General features: G+C 41.7%; 1 protein-coding gene and 1 long non-coding RNA gene across 3 annotated transcripts in view; one reads left to right on the forward strand and one right to left on the reverse strand.

The window, feature by feature from the left end:
• The window catches only part of LOC126473378 (uncharacterized), a 59887-nt gene extending 55399 nt beyond the window's left edge, over positions 1-4488 (reverse strand). The window contains exon 1 of one of the 2 annotated variants that reach the window (XR_007586444.1): positions 4294-4488. This is a non-coding gene — a long non-coding RNA (uncharacterized LOC126473378). Of the gene's footprint in view, positions 1-3832; positions 3928-4293 lie in introns of those variants that run through there. The other variant, XR_007586447.1, reaches the window with a different exon arrangement.
• A 96-nt stretch (positions 4489-4584) lies between these two features.
• Positions 4585-25252, forward strand: part of LOC126473377 (MOB kinase activator-like 2) — a 528601-nt gene continuing 507933 nt past the window's right edge. Inside the window, exon 1 of the mRNA XM_050100386.1 lies at positions 4585-4725. Coding sequence (XP_049956343.1) covers positions 4721-4725 — 5 coding nt within the window. The 5' untranslated portion in view covers positions 4585-4720. The remainder of the gene's footprint in view (positions 4726-25252) is intronic.

Genomic DNA, 25252 nt, shown 5'->3' on the forward strand with positions numbered 1-25252 from the left:
TCACAGAGAGGAGACAGGGCACATGAAGTATTGGGACGTGTTGGACGCCCACAGTTGCGACGTATGACACCGGAAGTACAACAGGAAGACATATGTCTGAACTTGCAGCACTTAAAGCACCGCATCAGGGGAGGAATATATGGCTTGACATCACACTGGTATACCATCACCTCGACCTTCTCAGGCAAGGTGTCACCCTCGAAGGCCAAGATGAAGACACCGGTGGCAACCTGGTTATCCCTTGGACCCCGATGGACGCGCCGGATGAAATGAACACCACGCCACTTTAAATTGGTGCACAGCTCGTCGTCAGACTGCAAAAGAAGGTTCCTGTGGAATATAATACACTGGACTATATTTAAGCTCTTATGGGGCTTAATGATAACAGAAACATCCCCAAACTTGCCACAAGCGAGTAATGCCCGTGACTGGTCAGAGGTGCTGTTTTTATCAAGACTAACCCTGATCGCATTTTGAAAAATCCCTCCACCTCCCCAAACTTGGCCTCTAAATGCTCCACAAAAAACTGAGGCTTCGTTGACATGAAGCATGCCCCATCAGCTCTCGTACATACAAGGTACCAGGGGGAGTAAGATTTGCTGCCATCCTTAGCCTGGCATTCCTCCCATGGTATGGCCAGGGAAGAGAACAATTTGGGATCATACTTCTTCGCACTGTAGTTGGGCCTCGGCCACTTAGAGGCTGCTGGCGTTGGGCCACCAGCAAGAGATGACGTAGTACACTTCATTGCGTCTTCCGCCCTGATGCCAAGCACTCTAACCAGGGGCCATCTCCACAGAAGCCACCCGGCCGCTGCAAAGGTCACCTGGCAGGATGGCCATTGCCAGGATTCCCGAGGCCCCAGGGTGACAGGCATCTACTACTTGGCGCACGTGGGCAGTTAATGGTGCAGGCATCAGCAAAGCGACCCCTGTGTAGTCAAGGGGCAACAACCAACAGGGTACATGGTGGCCACACCACAATGGACTGGCTACCGTGCTCAATATCAGGTGCAAAAACAAGAAAACAAGTTAATTATCATCATCAGTGAAGAAAAAGATACTGCACAGTGGACGGAGGAAAATGCACCCAGTAGGGTGACCTCGCCCAACAGCTGGAGAATGAGCGGAAGTGCAGATTACGTCGACGAAGGATGCAAGAGGCCTCAGTGCATACAGACACGATGCACCATGTAAAGCACCCTTTCCAAATGGTTCGGTCTTTGGGAAAATTTAGAAGAATGGAGGTCAAACCCAAAGGAAACCATCATACGAAGGTCAAAACGCGTGAGATTCCCTTTAGTCACCTCTTACGACAGGTAGGAATACCTCGGGCCTATTCTAACCCCTGGACCCACAGGGGGCATCGCTGTTCATTTGAATCTGATGACACAACACGTGCAGTGACCAGGGAGGGGCAGCGTACTCCCAGAACAGCATGTGAAACACAACACATACACACTCTCTCTCTCTCTCTCTCTCTCTCTCTCTCTCTCTCTCTCTGTCACACACACACACACACACACACACACACACACACACACACACACAGTGGCCACCGCCATCCTTACACAGAGCTTCAGGAGGGGCATGCCTTCCATACTATGGGTAGCAACTCAGTACTAGAAGTCGCTGGACTGACCACAGGCTGATGCAGTGAACTATACAGAGAAATAAATGAAGTAATATTTAATTCTGTTCTATTGCACCTACCAACATCACGCAGATTCCTCAGGGGTTTCCGAACCAGGATCTCTTGGTGAGATACATTTTTCAAGGTCTTGCGTTTACACTATGCACGGGAGAGTGCTCAGAATGGCTCCCTGAAGGAGTCCATTGTTGACTATTCGAGATTTGATGACATTTCCATTGCACTTACAACAAATTTTTCTTTCTGAGAGCAAAGACTTAAATCTACACATTAGTCTCAGACGTGAACTGATTGAAGCAAGTTTTCATTCCAATACTGTGATTTTCACATTGTCATAGGCTCCAGCTATATCACAGAAGGCCAAAAACAGGAAAAAAAAATTCATGAAGGTCCACTGAATATTAACAGTCAAATCCCCTAAGTTGACAAGAGCACTCTTTCCCCTCTGAAATTCAAACTGGGTCTGAAGCGGAATATTATTCCTCTCCGTCCACCATTCTAATCTATTTTTAACCATTCTTTCAAGTGTTTAGATCTTACAGTTAGATCTAACAATGAGAAATCCAGGATGGATTAACAATAATATTACAAAAAGGACAGATTGCTACTCACTATGCAAATGGGATGATGGGTCACAGACAGGCAGAAAGATAAGAATGCTGTACATTTAAGCTTTAGGCCACTGGGCCCAGTGGCCAGAGACAGTAGTCATGTGCGTGTGTGTGTGATGTACTTCAGGAGAAAACCTATCGACCAGAGGCTTAAATGTAGCCTGTCTACGACTCAATGGCTCCTCTATACATTGTGTAACCATCTATCTTTTTCATAATATTAAAATTAGATCTGCGAGACATGTAGGTCAACTGTGATAGGAGACCCCTTGGCAAGTCAGCCATCCTAATCATATCACAATTAAATTATTGTCATGTTCAAGTAGATATAATCACTACAATGTGGAGGATGGGGGTTCTATTCCATATACCGCCAGGGATTTTTCCATGGTGGGAGGACTGGGACAGAGTGCACTCAGCCTTGTGTGAAACCTGAGGAGCAACTTGGATGAGAAGTAACAGCTCCAAGATCTGGGAAACTCATAATACGAGGAAGAGCAGAGTGCTGACCATATACCCTCCATACTTCCATCCAAATGCCACCACTGGCAGAGAATGACAAAACAGCTGGTTGGCAGTGAATGGCCCACCAGGGACATAACGCAGAACTAGATGTAGATAATTGAAATGAAACTTTCTCAACTCTGAAGGTTTCAAGAATTGTCCACATTTATGGAGATTGTTGCAATTAGTACACTGATGGATTCAATTTAGGGAGCTAAACCGCAAAATCATCAGTGCCCATTTCTTAATAAGTGTGCTAAAAATTGACTGATTAGCAGTACCTATAAAACCAATCATTAAAATGCAACATTCACATTCACTGGTACCTCATTACCGTTATCTGAAACATATGATGATAGATTAGTTTTGCAGTTATCAAATCCTGATGATAAACAAACCTTTAATAATAGTTTTACATCCACACCACTTATGCCAGAAGTAGGGTTACCAGTACACCCTCCGGTAGGCCAGAGGCTACCCACTTCTCAGCATATGTTCGCACTACAACAAAAGGAATATATGGAAAAACTATGTATGGGGTTAAACTTAAGACACAATAGGTTATTGCAAAATAAGCATTTTGGCAACAGTTTTTAAAACGGTCTATTAATTGCATTTGTTCTGAGTACTCCACATATACTAATGTGTTTATTGATGGTGGAATGCATGGATACAATCTTCAGTTTTTTGTAATTTTTCACGCTATGCAGATGGAATTCGGCTCCAAAGTCATTTTTCGGAGTAGTGTGCTGAATGTGGGTGATGGAGAACGAAATTAATTAGGTGAAATCAAAGGCTGATGGGAAGTCCGTTTTTTCTACTCATGTACTTTGTAAATACGTTAATCCAAACTTATGATACTGTATATCCAGGAGAAAGGCGTGGTACATACTCTGCTATGTACTGGGACACTAGACGACCGAGAGGAGCAAGAGAGCTGACAAAGTATTCCATCAAGATAACAATTTTGTGTCAACACAGAAGGTAATTATGATGGAGAGACAAAGCCAGACAGTGACAAACAACAAGCTGTAGTAAGTGACTGCGATAGTCCAACCATGGCATACCTCCTTCCTGTCTCCATGTGATGAAGTAGTCTTCACTCACCTTCGTACAGATTTTCGTCCTTCGACACACACACACACACACACACACACACACACACACACACACTCTGACATGAAGCTCCACTGGAATCCAATGTATCACATTTTAACATCCTTTGTTTCTGTTTTGATATGCCTTTTTAAGGAGTTTCATGAATGAACTGTGTCAAAAAGGGTTTCAAACAAATGGAAAAATTTAAAGCAGACACAGTATGAAAAGACTTCTCATCCGTTTCGGGCTGAAGGAATAAGTTAGTGGGACAACTATATCAGAACCTCGGTTAATTTGAATAACACTGATATTCGATACCTGTGATATTGTTATATCTCCACTGACAGCAGCAATATACAAATCGGTGTTACCACAGTAAAAATGTTACTCCGTGAATGTTAGTTGTATATGATTCTACGATTCCAATTACCTTCAGTCGCATTAGAAATATATTTTAAGTATTTATCTGATACATGCTTCATCTAAGAATCTCTCCCACAGGGCAGAAGACAGCAACCGGTGTTATAAAGTCAGTCGGAACTTCTTTCTATACAGTATGCTAACAATAACTAATTAAGAGATGCGTTTCGCTTCCTAGCGCAGCTTCTTACTTCCACCTATTGTGTACACGTAGTGCCAAATTTCACCGAGAGATCGCTCTGAGCTATTTGTTTTTTTAAGGGAGAATTGTGGGAACATTATTCCTTGGTCAGACGCCATGTTTATTTTTTGTGTGCTGTGGACGGGACGTGTGAAGCAAAATCATTAGTGATTTGGTTTTGTTGGAAAGTGACATTTGAAAAGTCTTCAAACTGGATAGGCTACCCGAATATCTCCGCGATACCGTGGACTGGTTTATGGGGTGAGTGTTCACAAAAACATAGAAAATCGCTATATTTTCGAAGTACCTGAAGTCCTCTTCTGTGTAGGGGATGTAAACTGAAATGTCAAGACTCCTGACAGCACTGTTATCACGTTGACAGCACTAAGTAATGTTATGACATTTGAATTAGAGCCTTCGTTCGTTCAGTACATTGCTTATATCGATTGTAGTACTGAAGTAGTCGGTACAAAAATAACTTTTCTGCGACAGATCCACAGCAGATTATTTTTCCCCAAGAGGAACACCATCAACAATATCACATGAAAGCTTGACATCATAATTGGATAGGTAATAATGATCTGGCACATCAAAACCAAACTCTCGTACCAAACTTTAATACTTTTGCGAACAAATGCGATTGAATAATCGTATTTGGTATCGTGAAAATTTTGCAAGGGAAACGTAAAATGAATAAAAGTTTAGGAAATTGTATGACATGTAACTATTAAACGAAGGTCTCAATTTCATAGCGTTTTTTAATATGTTGTACATCAGAACTGTTGCTGTTACCGTCTCGGTTTGAGCGCTTACTCAGTGGACTTAACAGTTTCAGGTTTTCATCCATTGTTTGAAAAGAATGCCAACTTGTCGAATTACGTCTCATGTTTCAGTGCAAGAAAAATTTATGCACCAAATCGTAGCATTACACTTCTTGAATTTCTATGTCTAAAACTCTTGCACGAAATCGTCCTTCGTTTGTAAACATTTGTGTGAGTTTGTGGACGAGGTAACTGCCAAGTCTTGTTGTTTGTGAAACGGCCCTTGGGCTTTTGTACCAAGTAAAATTCTTCATCAATAATGGGGAAGGTACTGCATTTTTTCGTTTTCATGTATCTATGAAGAATGAAATTTGGTTGCCTGGCCGTCTTGCTAACTTGTGTTTTGCTTCTCTTATAACGCTTTTAATGACAATGTTTTACATTCTTCGAAGGCTTTTGTTTATTCCGTGTCTCACTTCGGTATACTTGCATGAGAAATGAAAAAATAACACGAAGAAACCCATGATCCTAATGTAGCAGCAAATATATTTCACGTCCGTGATTATGTTGGTGACAGCGTAACTGATGTAAAACGTTGGGTGTAATTCATTCCTCAGTGTGGCCTTGTCACTTACTTCTAAAGAACTTTCCGTTGTTATTGAAAATTGGTAATATTAAACCATACTGTATCCAAGTCGTATAATGGTGTTTTGAAACCATATTTGTAGGAAACTGATAAAGTATTCAAGAGAGTGTTGTTGATCTGAATTAACATCAGTAAGATGTTTTTCGATTCGTAACTCAAGTTATCCACTCAGTCCTTTGAGGTTACTGATTTTTTTTTATGCTGTTCAACAAAGGATTTAGGAATTCAAATCTGTGCCAAAAATTAAAAATCTATTTTGCATTTTTTGTAACAAGAATAAGGTATGTTCTGAATGCCATTGCTGTTTTGCTCTGAGGAACTTGGTATCAAGTAATTGTCTGCAAAGTGGACTTGTTGTAGATACACAAGCATGTGTTCCTCAAATAGCAACATTGTCATAATATTGGTAACTATGACAATAAAATTAGTAGTATCCAAAAACTTTAGCAGAAATGAATGCATGATGGAAGGGAAAAAACTCCTTTTCCTTTGTTGAACATTTGTGATAGGATAAAAATATGTGAAGGGCAATTTGCTGCATTTCAGAGTTCGTGTTTTTGCCATTGTAGTTGAGTACACGGAGTATTTATTGTGGACTGTCTCATAGCTTTGACCTACCACTGTCTCCATTCTCTTTCACGTACAAAAAGATCTTACACAAATTATGTCAGACTAAGTTGCAAATGAGGGAAAGAGATGTGGTTGTGAGTGTCTTGTAAATATAGCCTAGATGGTTTTCATAAATTAAATTAGATTCACAGGCAGAGCTACGTGTGAGTTAACATGCAAGAGCTCTAACAATAAAAGCCTTCAGTGAACATACTTTTCAAGTTATCCATGAAAACTTTTGCGTGGGTATAGGCTACTGAGCAGTCTGTAAGCTTATAAGAATATATCCATGTTTTGCATGGTTCTTGAACACCAGACTTTTTATGCACAAGGTTTGTTATTATGATAAGGCAGACATTGCCATCAAGCCATGTATACCTAAATTTCATCATGTAATGGTCGGTACCTGTTCATAAGGCCTGATTTAGTTTGTGAAATATCTTCAGTGTAAGTACTATCAGGAATAACACACTACTGCAGCCTTTCATTTTTCGTGAAGAGCAATGTATTTTGTGTGAGAAACATTTAGTTCAGTTAGGAAATAGCAGCTTTTGCCTATTTTGTGCCAATCTCATCGACTTCCAAACTAAGAAGATGTTAAATGTTTGATAAATATTTCAGCAGAGCTGATCTATTTTTCTGGCAATATAAACCTTTCTGTTAAAATTGTTGGTATACATTTCTACATTTAGACATACCAGCATCCCCGAATTTCTCCTCTTTGACACTTTATTTGCTATTATGGGTTATTACAGTACTTTTTGTAATCTGTGAAATGGATTCAAATAAGGTTTTACAGTGCTGAAGCAATATAGTTGATTGTAAAACATGTTGCTCAGAAAGTAAGTCTGAGCAGCAATTTATTGTGCAGGGTCACCTCCCTTGCAGGATTATTACAAATATACCACTATTTAATGGATGCCCTAATATTATGCAGTTGGTCACCCACCAAAGCTAGCTGTGAAATGTACAGATGTGACATGTCATTCTATTTTCTTTGCTGAAACTGATTATTTGTTGTTTGCAATGTTCTAGTTCTGTATGCGGTAAGAAAAGGCAGGTGAATGAGTCAGTAGAACAATTGACCGTATAATAAATATGGTTTGCCCTGCATTGCTACATAAGCAGTGACTGAAACACACATGCTGCTATGTCACAGAATAAATTCACCTGGTATAGAGGAGGGGGTCTTCATCTTCGAATGTTTATTTACGTAACATATTTTATTCATATTGGATAAAAGTGAAGCAGGAAATGGTTCTACAATAGTATACAACTTATATGTTAATAAAATGTTTCATTAAAGAATATTTCTGTGTAAATTACAGGCGGAAGTTGTCATTTTTATTGTGTTTACTGTAGCAAGTTTTTGAAAGTTTGAGGCTAACCCTGTTGGATTGGGCCATCAACTAATTTAGTCTAATTATTACCATTCTCATTAGTCCAGTTTTCACTGTTGTTGGCAACAGAACATATATAGCTACTTATTAGTTATTTTCCATATGGGGAAATGACTTCTGTGCATCAAAAACTTGAGTCCATATGAACTTTGTTTGTAGAGCTGTATTGCTGTTCATTTCATATTAATTTTTCATTCCACTGACAGTCCTGTACTTCTGCACTCTCAGGTGGTATATTATATGATGTACATTTTGGTGCAGTTTCCTACTTAACTCAGTAGAAATAAAACTTCCTGACAGATTAAAACTGTGCGCCGGACCGAGGCTCGAATTTGGGACTTTTGCCGTTCACGGGCAAGTGCTCTACCATCTGAGCTACCCAAGCACGACTAGTTCTGCAAGGTTCACAGGAGAGCTTCTGTAAAGTTTGTAAGATAGGAGACGAGGTACTGGCAGAAGTAAAAGCTGTGAGGACAGGACGTGAGTCATGCTTGGGTAGCTCAGATGGTAGAGCACTTGCCTGCGAAAGGCAAAGGTCCCGAGTTCGAGTCTCGGTCCGGCACACAGTTTTAATCTGCCAGGAAGTTTCATATCAGCACACACTCTGCTGCAGAGTGAAAATCTCATTCTGGAAACATGACTAGAAATAATTCACCAACACAGTAGGCCTACTCAGAATAAGAATGAGATTGTGTTTTTGCCAAAACATTTGGTAGAACAGATAATACATTTCTCACAACAAATAAAACATTATATCGATGCAATTTTTCTACATTCCTTGCAAAGACGAATGTCAGATGTGTTCCAGTATACATTTCTTGATTAAAATATTGTTATATCACCCTATATTTTTTCTGTATGTTTTGACTCTGTAGTTTCATGGTTGATTTGCTCAGTGTGTCTTCTTTCCTCCCCCATGCTGTGAGAGCTGGTCAAATGGTTTAAGACACTGGGCTATTATTTGGAAGGATTATAGTTCAAATTCTGGTTTTGCACCCCATTTTGCTAGGTTCCCCAAATTGGTTAAGGCAAATACCAAGATAGTTCTGTGTCTACAGTCTGCAAACCACTGTGACTTGTATGGCAGATGGTACTTTTCATTGTGCTACCCTACACATTAGAGCTTCTTGTTCCATTTATGTAGGAGCACAGGGAGAACGATGAGCCTGTGTGTGCACTGTTACTCAACTCTTGTCTTCTTGATCCCTACAGGAGCCGTACTTAGGAGGATGTAGTGTATGCCTAGATTCTTCACGTTAAGCTGAATCTGAAAAGTTCAGACGTTCATTGGATATTTCTGTTGAAAGGAGCACTGCTGATTTCCTTTCCCATCCAGCACCCAACCTGAGCTTGTTCTATATCTCAGATGACTTAATATTTCTCCCTTTTCTTCTTTTTTCTCAATACCGTGTCATTTTATCGCACAATCTGGTTCTCGATATTTCCTTGATCTAAGTTTTGATACTGGTGTCATTCCACTGATGATTTTGGACCTATCTTGCATTTTTGTGTGTGGATTTGGTTCCCCTTTTGCAACTGCTTTCCAGTCTTCCTGATTTTGTTTAGCCTGTTGTTCCTGGTTAAGCATGTTGTGTTGCATATCTTTGTGGTTAAGATGTTGTTTATCCAAACTCTTTTTGTGCTCCAGGTGTAAATGCAAATCAGCTTTTTTTTCAGGCATTGGGTTTTAAATCCTCTCCCTTATGTTGGCTGTGTGTATTTCATGTTACTTACTGTTTCTGATTGCTAACATTGCATGTCATAGTTTGGTATTATTTAATAGGTTTGTCTTTCCATAGGTTGTGTTTACAACATATCGTAAGTTCTGTAGTCAGTTCTAGTCTTCTTCATATATAGATCACCCATTATGTTTCTCCTGGTACCGGAAGCTCTGTGTATTCAGTACCACTTCAGCTTCAATCTTCCAGATGGTTTGTGCATCAGATACCTTACTTTTATTGTATACTATATTGAGGACACTTAACACTGAAATTACAGCTAGACTTCCAGTGCAATTTATTTGCATTCATTCTTGTACAATAATGACATATCTTCAGCAAAGGCTAGATAGTTCACTGAATGTTGTGCTTTATCTTGTAATCAATTTGAAAACCTTTTAAAAATCAGTTTTTTTTCTTCATTGCTTGAACACTTAATCCAGAACCAGTTTGAACAGAAATGGTGACAACCTATTTTTTGGCAAACTCCTGTCCTTATTTCAGCACTGAGCTGTGGTACTTGACCCTAGCAGCTGTATCTTCCACTGTATTAGTTCATGTGTGCAGTGATTAATCCTCAGTTTGGGAAAACATTCAGTAACGTATTCCTGTTGACAAAATGATATCTTTGTTAAAAATCAATTACTATGGTTTTACCTTTCCTATGGCTGTGTTGTTATCCTTATGAGCCCAAAGATCCATTTTGTAAAGATGGCCTTGTTTGGAAATCTATCTGATAGTCTCCACTGCTTGACTTAAACTGATATTCTTTCATGTTCAAGAAAAACATCCAGATTATCTTCTGTCCAATGTTCAGTAGGAGATGCCTCTGTAGTTACACAGTACCCTTTAATCATCTTTCTAGTAAATTGAATAATGAAGGATTCTTTCCAATCTTTTGATTTCTTTTTGCTCACATACATGTCCATTATTATTTTGAATGTACTCTCTTCTCTTGCCAGATAACCCTGTTTGATTTCTTGTCCATCAGTGCCATCATCATCAGCAGCATTTTTGTTTCTGATAGCTGTAATTGCTTTCACCGTTGGTAGTTTGGTGTATGTATAGCTTTTCTTATGCTCCCTCTTGTGTTGCTGTCTTAAACCCTTCGTGGGTGTTACTGTGTTTGGAAGGTCTTTGACTTATGTAGCCATTTCCTCAAATACATCTCTCTCTCTCTCTCTCTCTCTCTCTCTCTCTCCCCCTCCCCCTCCCCCTCCCCCTCTCCTCCCTCCCTCCCTCCTCCCCTTCCACTATCAGGCCATTTCACAAAAGCCATCTCACTTCATAGTGTCTTCTCCTCTCGAAGTGGGGGGGGGGGGCGGCAAGTCACAACTTCTTAGCGAGTATCCATGTGGGGCGAGCATTGGATCCCAAGACATTGTAGTACTTCTTCCTTCCCTCTGCTGCAATTTTATTCCCTGACTTTATTTTTTCCCTAACTTATTCTCTAGGACAAGCCTGGTAGGTTATTGATTCTGGCTTTTCCCACTTTGTTCACTTTATTTAACATCAGTGACTGTAGTTCTCTGGTGTTTGCTCACCATATATGGGTTTGACTTCCACCTTAAAATTACAGATTTTGTGCCCATACAGGAAAGGTCGCCAAATACTCAACATGGCAGCCAGTCTGTGCCGAAGGTCATCAGGTACCCGTACATTGGTAGATCCCTAACCGCACAGGAATTGCACTATTGATGCATGAGCTGTCACATATCTTCTCATGCCGAGGAGTAGGTGCCTGTCCATTAAGAAGTACTACGGCTTTGGGTAGTGGTTATCATACCAGGTGGCCTTTTACCTGCTGAATGACACCTGTGGGGAAAGTCCTTGTTTGGAATGGGCATCACGATGATTGAGTTTTTTGCATCACGAAATGAACTGACAGTGTTGTCAGCCAGTGGCTGTGAGGGCCCAGGAGTCTTTTCGGTGCCAGTCATATTGATATTAGGATTTTTCCTCCTTGGAAGGAAAAAAACAAAACAAAAAGCAAAGTGACTTGCGAGACAGTTATTCCCTATAATTTCTGATTTGCTTCCAAACAGATCGAGGCTCATTTCTCTCCACTAAACCAGTGCTCCTTGTGGAGAATATTGAAAGCATATTTAGTGAACACCCTTAGCAAATTACAAAGTGGTTTCATCTTAATTGAGACATCTAATCGAACCCATTCCCAAGAATTACTGTCTTGTAAACAGCTCGATGATGTATCTATTACCACAGTACCCACCAGGAGGTTCAACACGGTACATGAATTAATATTTCATTAGGATCTAATGCTGCAGAGAGACAAAGAAGTGTGCAAACGCTTGGAAGGCAAAAGAATCTAATTCACACATCATATCCTTCGTGGTCCGCCAGACAACAAGGTAGACTTTAGTGCATTCATCCCTGTTTTTGAAGGGGGATTCATCAGATGTGGAGTTTGACTTGCAGTGGGAGCTTTCTGAATGTGTCCAGTGAACAGCCTATGCATGGAAGCTGGGGTTCCTCCATTGCAGATCAGGCAACAACACTGCTTGCAAATTATACTGTGCACATTCGCAGCTCACCTCAACATACAAATTATCCTCTCATTTTTCCTAACACAGTGATCCATTTTCTGCAACAGGGGCCCAGATTAGGGATTGCAACTGCAGTCCGTATTCCGTCCCTTCTCACTGGACTTGAATCTTTCTCTCTACCATCTTTCCTCCGGGTCCATTCACGTACACTTCCATGGTCCATGCCTCCACCACAGCTTCATCTGGACCTGTTGCAAGGCCCAAAAACTCGGTTCCTCCTGAGACCCTCAGCTGCCAATTTTTGTCTACTTTCAGCAAGGTCTGGGCTCAGAAATAGTCTACACTGATGGCTCAAAGGTAACGGCTATGTTGGCTTCACTTATACTCGCTCTGGATGTACTGAACAGCGCCCCTTGCTGGATGGCTGCTGTGTTTTCACTGCAGAGATGGTAGCCATCTCTTGCGCTCATGAGCGTTTCCGCTCCTGCGCAGGTGAGTCCTTCCTCTTCTGTAGGGCCTCCTTAAGCAGCCTACAAGCTCTCGACAGTGCTTCCATCACCATCATTTGGTCATGACTGTCCGGGAGTCTGTTTATGCCCTTGGAAACCGTGGACATTTGGTGGCCTTTATCTGGCCACTGGGACATACCTGAATGCCGGGAAATGATCTTGCTGACAGGCTGGCCAAAGAGGCTACCGGTAAACCAACTCTGGAGATCGGCACACCAAAGACTGAACTCCGATCAGTCTTACACCGTAAAGTTTTCAGGATCTGGAATACCGAATGGCACACCCTAAGTACGTCATATATATTATGTGCTATAGAGGAGCCAGTGAATGTGTGGAGGTCATTCATGCGAGCCACTTGCAGGGACTCTGTTGTCGTTTGCCAACTATACATTGGCCATACTTGACTGATCATGGTCACCTCCTCCATTGCGAGAACCCACCCCAGTGTCACTGCAGCTCGATTGACAACAGTCCCCATCTTGTTGGACTGTCTCAATCTAGCCACCCTGAAATGTTGTTTTAACCTTCCTGACACAATCTACAGTGTTAGGTCACAGTGCCTCAGTAGCTGATTCAGTTTTAAGTTTTATTCGAGAGAGGTTTTATATCACTCAATCTAAGGGTGGGCATCTGGCCTTCTCTCTCAGGCCTTGACCCTACCTGCATTTTAACTCTTCCTTGCTCCCTCTGGTGCTGTCTGTTCAATGTGATGTTTGTCTTTCTACCATCTGTTTTTTCTTGCTTTGTGTTTTTAGGCTCGAGATTGTAGTGTATTACAAAGTGGATGGCTCATCGTTTTTTATTCTTGCGATCAGCCAGCCCAGGTCATCTGCTATATTGTTTTTACATCTTCTACCATATTTTCTTTTTAGTTAACATTTTCACTTTTGGCTTGCTTCTGTTGGTTTCTCCTTCAGTGTGGTTAAACACTTTGTTTTACGCATTTTGTTCCATACCTAGATTTCAACTGATAGGATTCTTCTGGGGTATGGCTTTAATTCGAGAACTGTGTAACTGAAGAAAAAGGGACTGATAACCACACAGTTTAATCCCTTTAATCTACAAACCAACCAACCAAAATGTCAAAGTGACGCATTACTGCTGTAATATGAAGTCATATTCTGCCCCACCAGGTGTGATGCATTAAATGCCAGTGCTTAGGTCATATGTGTTCCCAATTTACATACAACCTGATTTGTGGTGACTGTGGCCAGCCACTTCGTGGAAATTGACTATGTGCGGTACTACCTGTCTATGTCAGTTGCAGAAACCCTTGCCAATCCCTGAAGTGTGCTAGTCTATTCAAGGGTCGCCTCTCTCTGAAAACCAACCAAGAGACTCCAAATTGATATGGTTCCAATCCCCCCTCCTATTCCCCACTGGTGACAGACAGTGATACTGGTGTGTGGTTCCTTGTCCTGGCCCCTTTATGCCTAACTAGGACACCCACGCCATTATGATCTAATGAAGCTGCAATTGGTATTACTATCACCTGCCAGGACCACAACAGTTAGTTTCCTGTTGCTCTGTTATCTGTGTTGCTCTCTAGGAAACACATTTCACTGATGACCATTCGCCAACTCTTCTAACTTTCTGTGTATTGTGTCAGAACTGTTGTGGTCCCAAGAGAGCATCTGGAGGAATTTGTAGCTTTGTTGAAACAGGTTTTGAGACCAGAGAGTGGATTCCCATCCATACCGTGTTGGAAGTAATAGCAATGAGAGTGCAAATGGGCCCCGCTGTTACAATTTGTATCACTTATTTACGCACAGGTTTTGTGACCAGAGAGTGGATTCTCCTCTACCATGTTGGAAATTGTGGTGTCACCGCCAGACACCACACTTGCTAGGTGGTAGCCTTTAAATCGGCCGCAGTCCGTTAGTATACGTCGGACCCGCGTGTCGCCACTGTCAGTGATTGCAGACCTAGCGCCACCACACGGCAGGCCTAGAAAGACGTCCTGGCACTCGCCCCAGTTGTACAGCCGACTTTGCTAGCGAAGCTACACTGACCAATACGCTCTCATTTGCCGAGACGATAATTAGCTTAGCCTTCAGCTACGTCATTTGCTACGACCTAGCAAGGCGCCATTACCAGTTTATATTCAGTGTAATAATGTCTAAACTAGAGTGATGTTCTCCAATTGTGGATTAAAGTTAAGTATTCCAAGAACTACGTTCTTTTCTTTATAGGATAATTACTTTACCTTGTTCCAGACCTCACGATAATCTGCGTGAGCTTAACACGTGCCTTTCGGCTACCTCCGAGTGGCTTAGCTGTCTTGCCACGCCACTACAGAAATAATAGCAGTGTGAGTGCAAATGATACCCAGCATTACAATGTGTATCATTTATTTACTTCAAGGAAGGGTACTTACTTAACTTAGATGACCACCTTAATCCATCAACTCTCCCCACCGTTTCTCCTACTTGGGAATTCAAATGTGCACTGCTCCTGGCTATTAGGGGGCCTTCTGAATTGACTAGCTTGTTTCCAATTTTAATTTCTCTCTTCTCAATGATGTTACTCAAAAGCCACAGTGCAGACCATGGCACCTTTGTAGCTGTTTACCTTGATTCTTTTTCCCCCAATCTCATGGTTTATCTACAGTGCTCACTAAATGACAGTATTTGTGACAGTGTACAGCATTACAATTTGTATCATTTATTTACTTCAAGGAAGGGTACTTACTTACCTTAGATGACCACCTTAATCCATCAACTCTCCCCACCGTTTCTCCTACTTGGGAATTCAAATGTGCACTGCCCCTGGCTATTAGGGGGCCTTCTGAATTGACTAGCTTGTTTCCAATTTTAATTTCTCTTTTCTCAATGATGTTACTCATAAGCCACAGTGCAGACCATGGCACCTTTGTAGCTGTTTACCTTGATACTTTTTCCCCCAATCTCATGGTTTCTCTACAGTGCTCACTACAGGACAGTATTTGTGACAGTGTACACTTTCTTGTGATCCTGTCAGTCCCTCGCCACCTCCTGATGGACCAGTTTACTTGTTGGACTCTTCAAAGAGTTGTATACTTCTGCTATCACCGTTGTCTCCTCTCTGTCAGATTGCATGGATGGGGTTGTGGGAGGTGTCACCCAAGCTATCATATGTGCCACTGGAATTTCTGTTGCGTTTCTGTAGGCCACCTCTGCCACAAGCCGGTGCTGTAGGGGACATAGACATTGCATCAGCTATTCAGGATTGTCGTAAGGCCCCACAACGTCTCAAGCGACATCCTACATAGACTAACCTCTTCACTTTCAAGCAGCTTTACACTAGGGCTCGCTGTCTAAGTGTACACAGTAATAAGGAAAGCTAGGAGTACTATGTCTCCTTCTCGGGAACATATGCCTCTTCATCCCAGATGTGGACCAAGCTTTGTAGTCTCCTGGGACGCAAAAGATTGACAGCTGTTTTGGATCTGTTGCTTCAGCACGGTGTTTGTACTAACGTGTTCGTTCTTGCTGATCACTTTGTGACCCCCCTTTGTTTGCATCCTCTTCGTAGTTGGCAACCTTTCAAACTCGTAAAAGACAAAATGAAGACATCTTCTATCCTTCACCCCATTATGTCAAATTGTATAATGAACCATTCATATTTTAGGAACTATTTTACCTCATGACTCGTTGCACGATAGGGCCCAAGGCTCTGATTAGATTCATAATCAGTTGCTCTGGGCAACATCAGACTGTTACTCAAAGACACCACCTACCCAGGGTCTTCATCTGTATTTGGTTAGAAGATGTTTTTCCTCCACAGTGGTGAGATATCACCATCCCAGTCCTAAACAAGGTAAAAACCTCAAGTCCATCAACAGCTACCAACCAATTAGCCTCATCAACATGCTCTGTAAACTCCTTGAAAGGATGGTAGTCTGACAATTATGATTGTGGAGCCTTTCATCCACCTATCACTGTAGTTTCCAGGGATTGGAATCAGCAACCAGACATGTTTTTTCTAAACATCATCTCATACTTGCATTCTTTGTTGACCTTCGTAGGGCATATGACTGTTTGGTGCCATCTCATTTTACTTACCCTCTTTGACACTAGGGCTTTTGAGGCTTCCCTTTCTTGACTGAACCCTAGCTCCAAGGCACCGTTTGCAGGGTCTCCAGTAGGATCGTTTCCCATGACTTCCAGTTCTCCCGCCAAAAATGAGATTTGCACATTTCTTTTTGTTTTCCTGACCTAGAACTCTACTTGGAAACCCAGTACTTTTACATTGTTGTACAGTCCTATGGTACATCTTGATCCAGAACTCTACTGAGTACCCAGCATTTGGATATTATTGCACAGTCCCAATTTTTGGAACATTTCATTGATAATAAGCTGACATGGCTTGTCAACTAAAAATTACGTGCTTGTGTAAGCTTAACACACACTTCTTGTGTGCCCACACCTTGGGATGCAGATATTGTTACTCTCTCTTATATTTACTGGTCCCTTCTCATTTGGACTATGACTACCAGCTGTATCACTCAGTAGTACCTTCAGCTTTGAAATTATTGGGCCCAGTCCATCACTGTGAAGTAAGACTGGCTACTGGCACCTTCTGAACTAGTCCCGCAGGCAGCGTTTTTGCTTGTGTGGGGATTTTCTCTCTTCAGTTCTAATGGTACCAACTCTTGCCCACTTATGCAGTCATCCAAAAGTTTCCAAAGCTTCCAACATTTCAAACTCTTTTTGCCTACAAGGTGCATCGATCCCCTGATACTCACCCATGGGCGAGTTTACCAGTTTGAGTGTGTCTCATGGCCCTCTACTGGGACCTCCACCTAATGCCCTTAGAATTTAGAATGTGCCCCCCTCCCGTTAGAATTTAGAATGCCCCTTACCCCCCCCCCCCCCTTCCCACACACACACACACACACACACACACACACTCTGCCCATCTTTTCCTGTATGCCTTGCTTAGTACCCAGGCCAGAATTAGGATGGATCTATTTCAAGGACCTAATTTTTCATTTGCTCCTATGAACTTTTGGTATTTGTTTCTCTGTTATTCAGGAATATTGAGGTGCTGCCATCATATAAACTGATGGCACTAAAGCCATGCATAGAATGGGATATGCTTTTACCTATCCAGCTGATCAGGAACAGCATTTATAGCTGGAAATGAGTAGTGTTGTTATCATGAAGTTGCTAGTCATTAACAGAGCATTTAATTTTATTAAACACAGCTCATTAGACCACGTTTCAGTTTGTAGTGAATCAATGTGTGATCTCCAGGCTCACCTTAGTCATACTGCCTGCTCATTTATCTTTCTCTGAATCTGAAGTCTTGTTGATATCCCAGGGGATTAATTGGCTGACAATTTTGCTAGAGAAGGGAGACTTACTCATTTTTCAAACATAATCTGGTTGGCGATTGCCCGCTCTAATAAACTCCACACTGTCAAGGGGACCACTGTTTCATGGTATTTCTCCTTTGTTCATTCCAGAAGGAATCGCCTTTCCTTTGCCATCTCCACATCAAACCTGTCAGAATAACCTATTGTTTTATGTTTTTGTAATGAGCCATTCCCACATTGTGGTTGCAGAACCTTAAAGACAGCTCACATTGTACTAGATTGCTCCCTCCTCTTGGCTCTGTGTGCTAAGCATGGTCTTTTGGATTATTTGCCCCTAATATTGGCAGATGACTGACAGACAGCTGCTCTGGTTCTCCATTTTCTTCATGAAAGTGTTTCTTATTCTCGGATAAATGTTTAATTAGTTTTTGGGTTTGGAGCACCTACTGCTGCATACTCGATCTAGGGTGGATACTGGTCTGTGTTCTTTTCCAGCTGCCTTGGTCATTCCTCTTTTGGTCTGTTTTAATCACTTTCAGGTGCAATTAGTTCCCTTATTTCTGCTCCACATATTTTTTTGTTTTTGTTTTAGAGGTAGCACTCAGATGAATATTTTGTGCTGTTCCCCTCTTTAAATGTGTTATTGTGGATCAGGGATGGGAGGGACAGCCCATGTTGCATGGAGAACCCCAGGGACACTCACCCTCTTACTGACCTGCTTCTTTATTTCACCTTATTTATTATTGTTGATCCAACAAAAGTCCACTATGTTTTTAGCCTTCTCATTTTTACTATTACAGTACGTATCTCTGGGCTCACTGGCATTGTTGATTCTGTATCTGTCTTTGCCCTTAATCATTTTGCAGGGGGTCAGATACAAGTGGGGTTTCTCTCATCACAGTTGAGCCTTGGGAGACTGTTTGATTGCTGTGATCTATGAACCAGCCTGATCCACATACTTGTACTTCTCATTAAATTCTTTCTCATTATTGCCATCAATAGTGCTTTTAATGCCTCAATTTTACCCTTCCTACATGCTGTCATAATTCAGATTTCTGGCTGACTTCACCAACCTGAAAGAAGTGCCACTTGAGTGATGGGCTAATGACCCCACTTTTTAGTTCCTTAACTGTCAGCCCACATATCTTTTCCTTTCTCTTTGTTACTCTTAGCATTTCTTATTGTTTAAGTAGCTGTTGTTCTGTCTCATAGATTACAAAATTCTGTTCATTATTCCTTACCTTATTTCATATCTTTTGAATGGACTGTACTGCAGTCTCACACCCATCAATCCACTACTCATATTTTATTCTTCTGTTACTTTTGGCAAATTGCTCTGAACAAGCAGAACATTCGACCACCTACCTAATAAGATGTTTGGTTTGTGGGGCACTCAACTGCGCAGTCATCAGTGCCCGTGCAAAATCCCAAGTTTTACCCAGTCCAATTTTTACACAGTCCAGTGTAGCCGTTGTCACGGATGATGATGATGATGAAAGGATGGGGAGAACACAAACACCTAGTCCCCAGGTGGAGAAAATCCCCAACCCGGCCAGGAATAAAACCCAGGACCGCCTGCCTAATAGCCAGTATATCCACATTGGCACAGATAACAGTGGCGACGCATCAGGGCATGGAAGCAGTGAAGCCTTGGTAGGTTGCCAAAGGGAGTTGGCACCTCATCTGCACACAAGGGTCACCTAATTTCCATAAATCCCGGGGAGTGGGGTGATGAGCTCTGACTCTACATTCAATCACGTCCCAGATGTGTTTGATCGGGTTCAGATCTGGCGAGTTGGGGTGGAACAGCATATCAATTGGAACTTGCCTCTGTGTTCCGCAAACCACTCCGTCACCTCCTGGCCTTGTGACATGGCGCATTATCTTGTTGACAATTGCCACTGCCACCGGGGAACACGATCGTCATGAAGTGGTGTAAGTGGTCTGCGACCAGTTTACAATACTCCTTGGCTATCGTGGTGCCTTGCATGAGCTCCGCTGGATCCATGGAGGCATAATGTAGCTACCACCAGTTTGTCTCCGTCCCACAGTACAGGTATCAAGGAGCCATTTTCCTGCAAGACGGCGGATTCACACCCTGGTGATGAAGAAGGTATCAGGATTTATCAGACCATAGAACACTGTCACTGCACCAACATCTAGTGTCAGTAGGGAGCAGTGTCAGAAGGATGCAACGACAGAAGACCATGTCGATTTGCAGAGAGATCTGCAGAGGATTGATGAATGGTGCAAGGTCTGGCAGTTAACTGTGAACGTAAATAAAGGTTGCATATTGCACCTAATTAGGAAATCCAATACTGTATCAAACGTCATAGTTTCTATGTCCTCTTCCCACATTACGGTCATTTCTTCTTCTGCGGTCCGGTTCACACGCCTTTCCTGTTAAAAACGAATAATGTTCCTCTACTGGGAAAGCTGTAGTAGAGTCAGTAACATTACACGAGTCCAAAGGGTGGTGTAACAAATGTTTCCAGTATCAGGTTAACTGACCGATCAATTGAAAGGTAGTTTGCGAGTGAAAACTTCAATATACTGTCACTTGATACAAAACACTGCTAGCTCTGTGCTAATCCAAAGTTATAGTTTCGACATTGACACGTGATCACATTCACACGTTTTAGTTGGCTTACGATAGTTAACCGAACCCAACACCTAAAAGAGTACAAACGGTTATACATGAAATGTATTCGCAGTTGCGGATAACCATCAGGGGTATAATTGAATGACGACAATGAAAATTTGTGCCGGCTCGGGACTCGATTCCGGATTTCCCTCTTATCGCGAGTGGTCGCCTTACTATTTGGCTATCCGAGCACAACTTGCGGCCAGACCGAAACTTATATATGTGGTCAACCATATGTCTGCAACCTGTACTCGTACATCCATTGTATATGTTCCCGCACAGGCGAGACATTTTACTTGAAAATCGCTTGCCTGGTGTCGGTGAATAAATAAGACATTGTAGTGCCTGTGTTTTTTTAGAAATTACGATGCAAAATTTCTTCAGACATGCATGCCGACAGCCTGAACTACTGACAGCTAGCTACTCGATCCGAACGCATGCGTCATGCGAGACACACATGCAAGGCGCTAATCCTCACGTATAACTATATTATTGTGGACAGAGTACTAGAAACTGGATATACCGTAAAATATCGTGGAATAATTATCCAGAGCGACGGTAAGTGGAATGACCACATTAAACCAATAGTAGGAAAGGCAGATGGCAGACCGATATTCATGGGAAAAATCGTAAGAGAATGTACGTCATCCACGAAGGAAATGGCTTACAAGGCGCTTGTTCGACCGGCTCTTGAGTATTCTTCATCAATCTGGGATTCTTACCAGGTAATTATGATTTAAGGAATAGAGAAGATCCAACGAAAAGCGGCGCGTTTCGTCACGGTATCTTGTAGTCGCCACAAGAGCATGACAGAGATGCCCAACAAACTCCAGTGGCAGACGTTACAAGAGTGTCGTTGTTTGCTATTGAAATTTCGAGAGCACACTCCCCGGGAAGAGTCGGACAACATATTACTTCCTCCTACGTATATATCACGAAATGACCACGACGAGAAAGTCTGAGAAATTAGAGGTCATACAGAGGCTTATCGACGGCAATCATTCTTTCCACGCGCCATTCACGAGTGTAGCAGGGCAGAGAGCGTTATTGTAAACGCAGAAATTAAAAAATTATTTCCTTGCTGTAACCAACGAAAAGCTGATATTATTTTGTATTTGTTTCCTTTTGTTCCTTCGTTTTTGTTTGCAGACTTTATTTAGTGAAGAAAACGTAGATCATTTGCTGGTAGCGATGCAGTTCGTAACTTCATACTCATTTATGTGACGCAATGCGGTAGGTTTTCGTTGTACTGTACCTTGAAAAAACCAGCGGGAATCGCGCGACTAGTAAATAAAATCTTACCTCAGTGTAAATACGTAATTGTGTAACACAATGCAAAAAAACACTGTCTGACTGACACTACTCGAACCCTTAAGCCCCACGCGTTAAAGTCGGAGCCACACCGACGTGATTATTTGGGTTGAGATGAGCAGGCGCGGCAGACGGATAGGCCCAACCGCTGCACGTGCGTCGAGGTACGTCATCTGGCGAAGCCACATATTCAGTGCATGCTGAGGTATTTGCCGACATTTGCGGCTCTGTGTGTCATCTACATCGCTTCTTCTTCTTTTAAATGTTATTAAGAACCATCCTCTATAATTTGTCCAGAAATTACGAACAGCGACTCCTGTTACAAGTCCATATGAAATTGCTTTGTTGGAGGTCCAAATTATTGCCAGAATGGCGTCAATTCTGTACAGTAATATTAAAGAATTTGGGGGAATTTACGGCTCTGTTTCATTTTCTTTTTAAGCCGTTGTCTTAAGCAATACTTTGAGGCACGCTGACGATACCACATTTGAAATGTAGAGTAAATTGTGGTTTGTTTTTGCAGGCTGCAGGTAGTGCTTTCTCATGAGTGATGGCAAGACTTAGGTAGTGATCTAGGACTCAAAATAAATGTGGAGTCATGTGCTTTTTCATCATTTTACAATTTGCTGTTATTGCTGTACTTAGTTAATCCTAGGCATTATATTGCATTTTCTCTGGGATAAGGCATGCAGCTTTACTGTATGGTTAAATGATGATGGCGTCCTCTTGGATAAAATACTCTGGAGGTAAAATAGTCCCCCATTCGGATCTCCGGGCGGGGACAACTCAAGAGGATATCGTTATCAGGAGAAAGAAAATGGCGTTCTACGGATCGGAGCGTGGAATGTCAGATCCCTTAATCGGGCAGGTAGGTTAGAAAATTTAAAAAGGGAAATGGATAGGTTAAAGTTAGATATAGTGGGAATTAGTGAAGTTTGGTGGCAGGAGGAACAAGACTTTTGGTCAGGTGATTACAGGGTTATAAATACAAAATCAAATAGGGGTAATGCAGGAGTAGGTTTAATAATGAATAGGAAAATAGGAATGCGGGTAAGCTACTACAAACAGCATAGTGAACGCATTGTTGTGGCCAAGATAGATACTAAGCCCACGCCTACCACAGTAGTACAAGTTTATATGCCAACTAGTTCTGCAGATGACGAAGAAATTGAAGAAACGTAGGATGAAATAAAAGAAATTATTCAGATAGTGAAGGGTGACTAAAATTTAATAGTCATGGGTGACTGGAATTCAACAGTAGGAAAAGGAAACGTAGTAGGTGATACGGATTGGGGCTAAGAAATGAAAGAGGAAGCCGCCTGGTAGAATTTTGCACAGAGCACAACTTAATCATAGCTAACACTTGGTTCAAGAATCATAGAAGAATGTTATATACATGGAAGAAGCCTGGAGATACTGACAGCTTTCATATAGATAATATAATGGTAAGACAGAGATTTAGGAACCAGGTTTTAAATTGTAAGACATTTCCAGGGGCTGATGCGGACTCTGACTACAATCTATTGGTTATGACTTGTAGATAAAAACTGCAAAAAGATGGGAATATAAGTAGATGGGACCTGGATAAACTGACTAAACCAGAGGTTGTTCAGAGTTTCAGGTAGAGCATAAGGGAAAAATTGACAAGAATGGGGGAAAGAAATACAGTAGAAGAAGAATGGGTAGCTTTGAGGAATGAAATAGTGAAGGCAGCAGAGGATTAAGTAGGTAAAAAGACGAAGGCTAGTAGAAATCCTTGGGTATCAGAAGAAATATGGAATTTAATTGATGAAAGGAGAAAATATAGAAATGCAGTAAATCAAGTAGGCAAAAAGGAATACAAACGTCTCAAAAATGAGATCGACAGGAAGTGCAAAATGGCTAAGCAGGGATGGCTAGAGGACAAATGTAAGGATGTAGAGGCTTATCTCAATGGGGGTAAGATAGATACTGCCTACAGGAAAATTGAAGAGACCTTCGGAGAAAAGAGAACCACTTGTATGAACATCAAAAGCTCGGATAGAAACCCAGTTCTAAGCAAAGAAGGGAAAGCAGAAAGGTGGAAGGAGTATATAGAGGGTCTATACAAGGGCAATGTACTTGAAGACAATATTATGGAAATGGAAGAGGATGTAGATGAAGACGAAATGGGAGATATGATATTACGTGAAGAGTTTGACAGAGCACTGAAAGACCTAAGTCGAAACAAGGCCCCCGGAGTAGACAACATTCCATTACAACTACTGACAGCCTTGGGAGAGCCAGTCCTGACAAGACTCTACCATCTGGTTAGTAAGATGTATGAGACAGGCGAAATACCCTCAGACTTCAAGAAGAATATAATAATTCCAATCCCAAAGAAAGCAGGTGTTGACAGATGTGAAAATTATCTAACTATCAGTTTAATAAGTCACAGCTACAAAATACTAACGCGAATTCTTTACAGACGAATGGAAAAACTAGTAGAAGCTGACCTCGGCGAAGATCAGTTTGGATTCCGTAGAAATATCGGAACACGCGAGGCAATACTGACCCTACGACTTATCTTAGAAGCTGGATTAAGGAAAGGCAAACCTACGTTTGTAGCATTTGTAGACTTAGAGAAAGCATTTGACAATGTTGACTGGAATACTCTCTTTCAAATTCTGAAGGTGGTAGGGGTAAAATACAGTTAGTGAAAAGGTATTTACAATTTGTACAGAAACCAGATGGCAGTTGTAAGAGTCGAGGGACATGAAAGGGAAGCAGTGGTTGGGAAGGGAGTGAGACAGGATTGTAGTCTCTCCCCAATGTTATTCAATCTGTATATTGAGCAAGCAGTGAAGGAAACAAAAGAAAAATTTGGAGCAGGTATTAAAATCCATGGAGAAGAAATAAAAACGTTGAGGTTCGCCGATGACATTGTAATTCTGTCAGAGACAGCAAAGGACTTGGAAGAGCAGTTGAACGGAATGGACAGTGTCTTGAAAGGAGGATATAAGATGAACATCAACAAAAGCAAAACGAGGATAATGGAATGTAGTCGAATTAATTCGGGCGATGCTGAGGGAATTAGATTAGGAAATGAGACACTTAAAGTAGTAAAGGAGTTTTGCTATTTGGGGAGCAAAATAACAGATGATGGTCGTAGTAGAGAGGATATAAAATGTAGACTGGCAATGGCAAGGAAAGCGTTTCTGAAGAAGAGAAATTCGTTAACATCGAGTATTGATTTAAGTGTCAAGAAGTCGTTTCTGAAAGTATTTGTATGGAGTGTAGCCATGTATGGACGTGAAACATGGACAATAACTAGTTTGGACAAGAAGAGAATAGAAGCTTTCGAAATGTGGTGCTACAGAAGAATGCTGAAGATCAGATGGGTGACCACATAACTAATGAGGAGGTATT

Source organism: Schistocerca serialis, chromosome 4 (assembly GCF_023864345.2).
Source record: "Schistocerca serialis cubense isolate TAMUIC-IGC-003099 chromosome 4, iqSchSeri2.2, whole genome shotgun sequence".
Taxonomy (NCBI): domain Eukaryota; kingdom Metazoa; phylum Arthropoda; class Insecta; order Orthoptera; family Acrididae; genus Schistocerca; species Schistocerca serialis.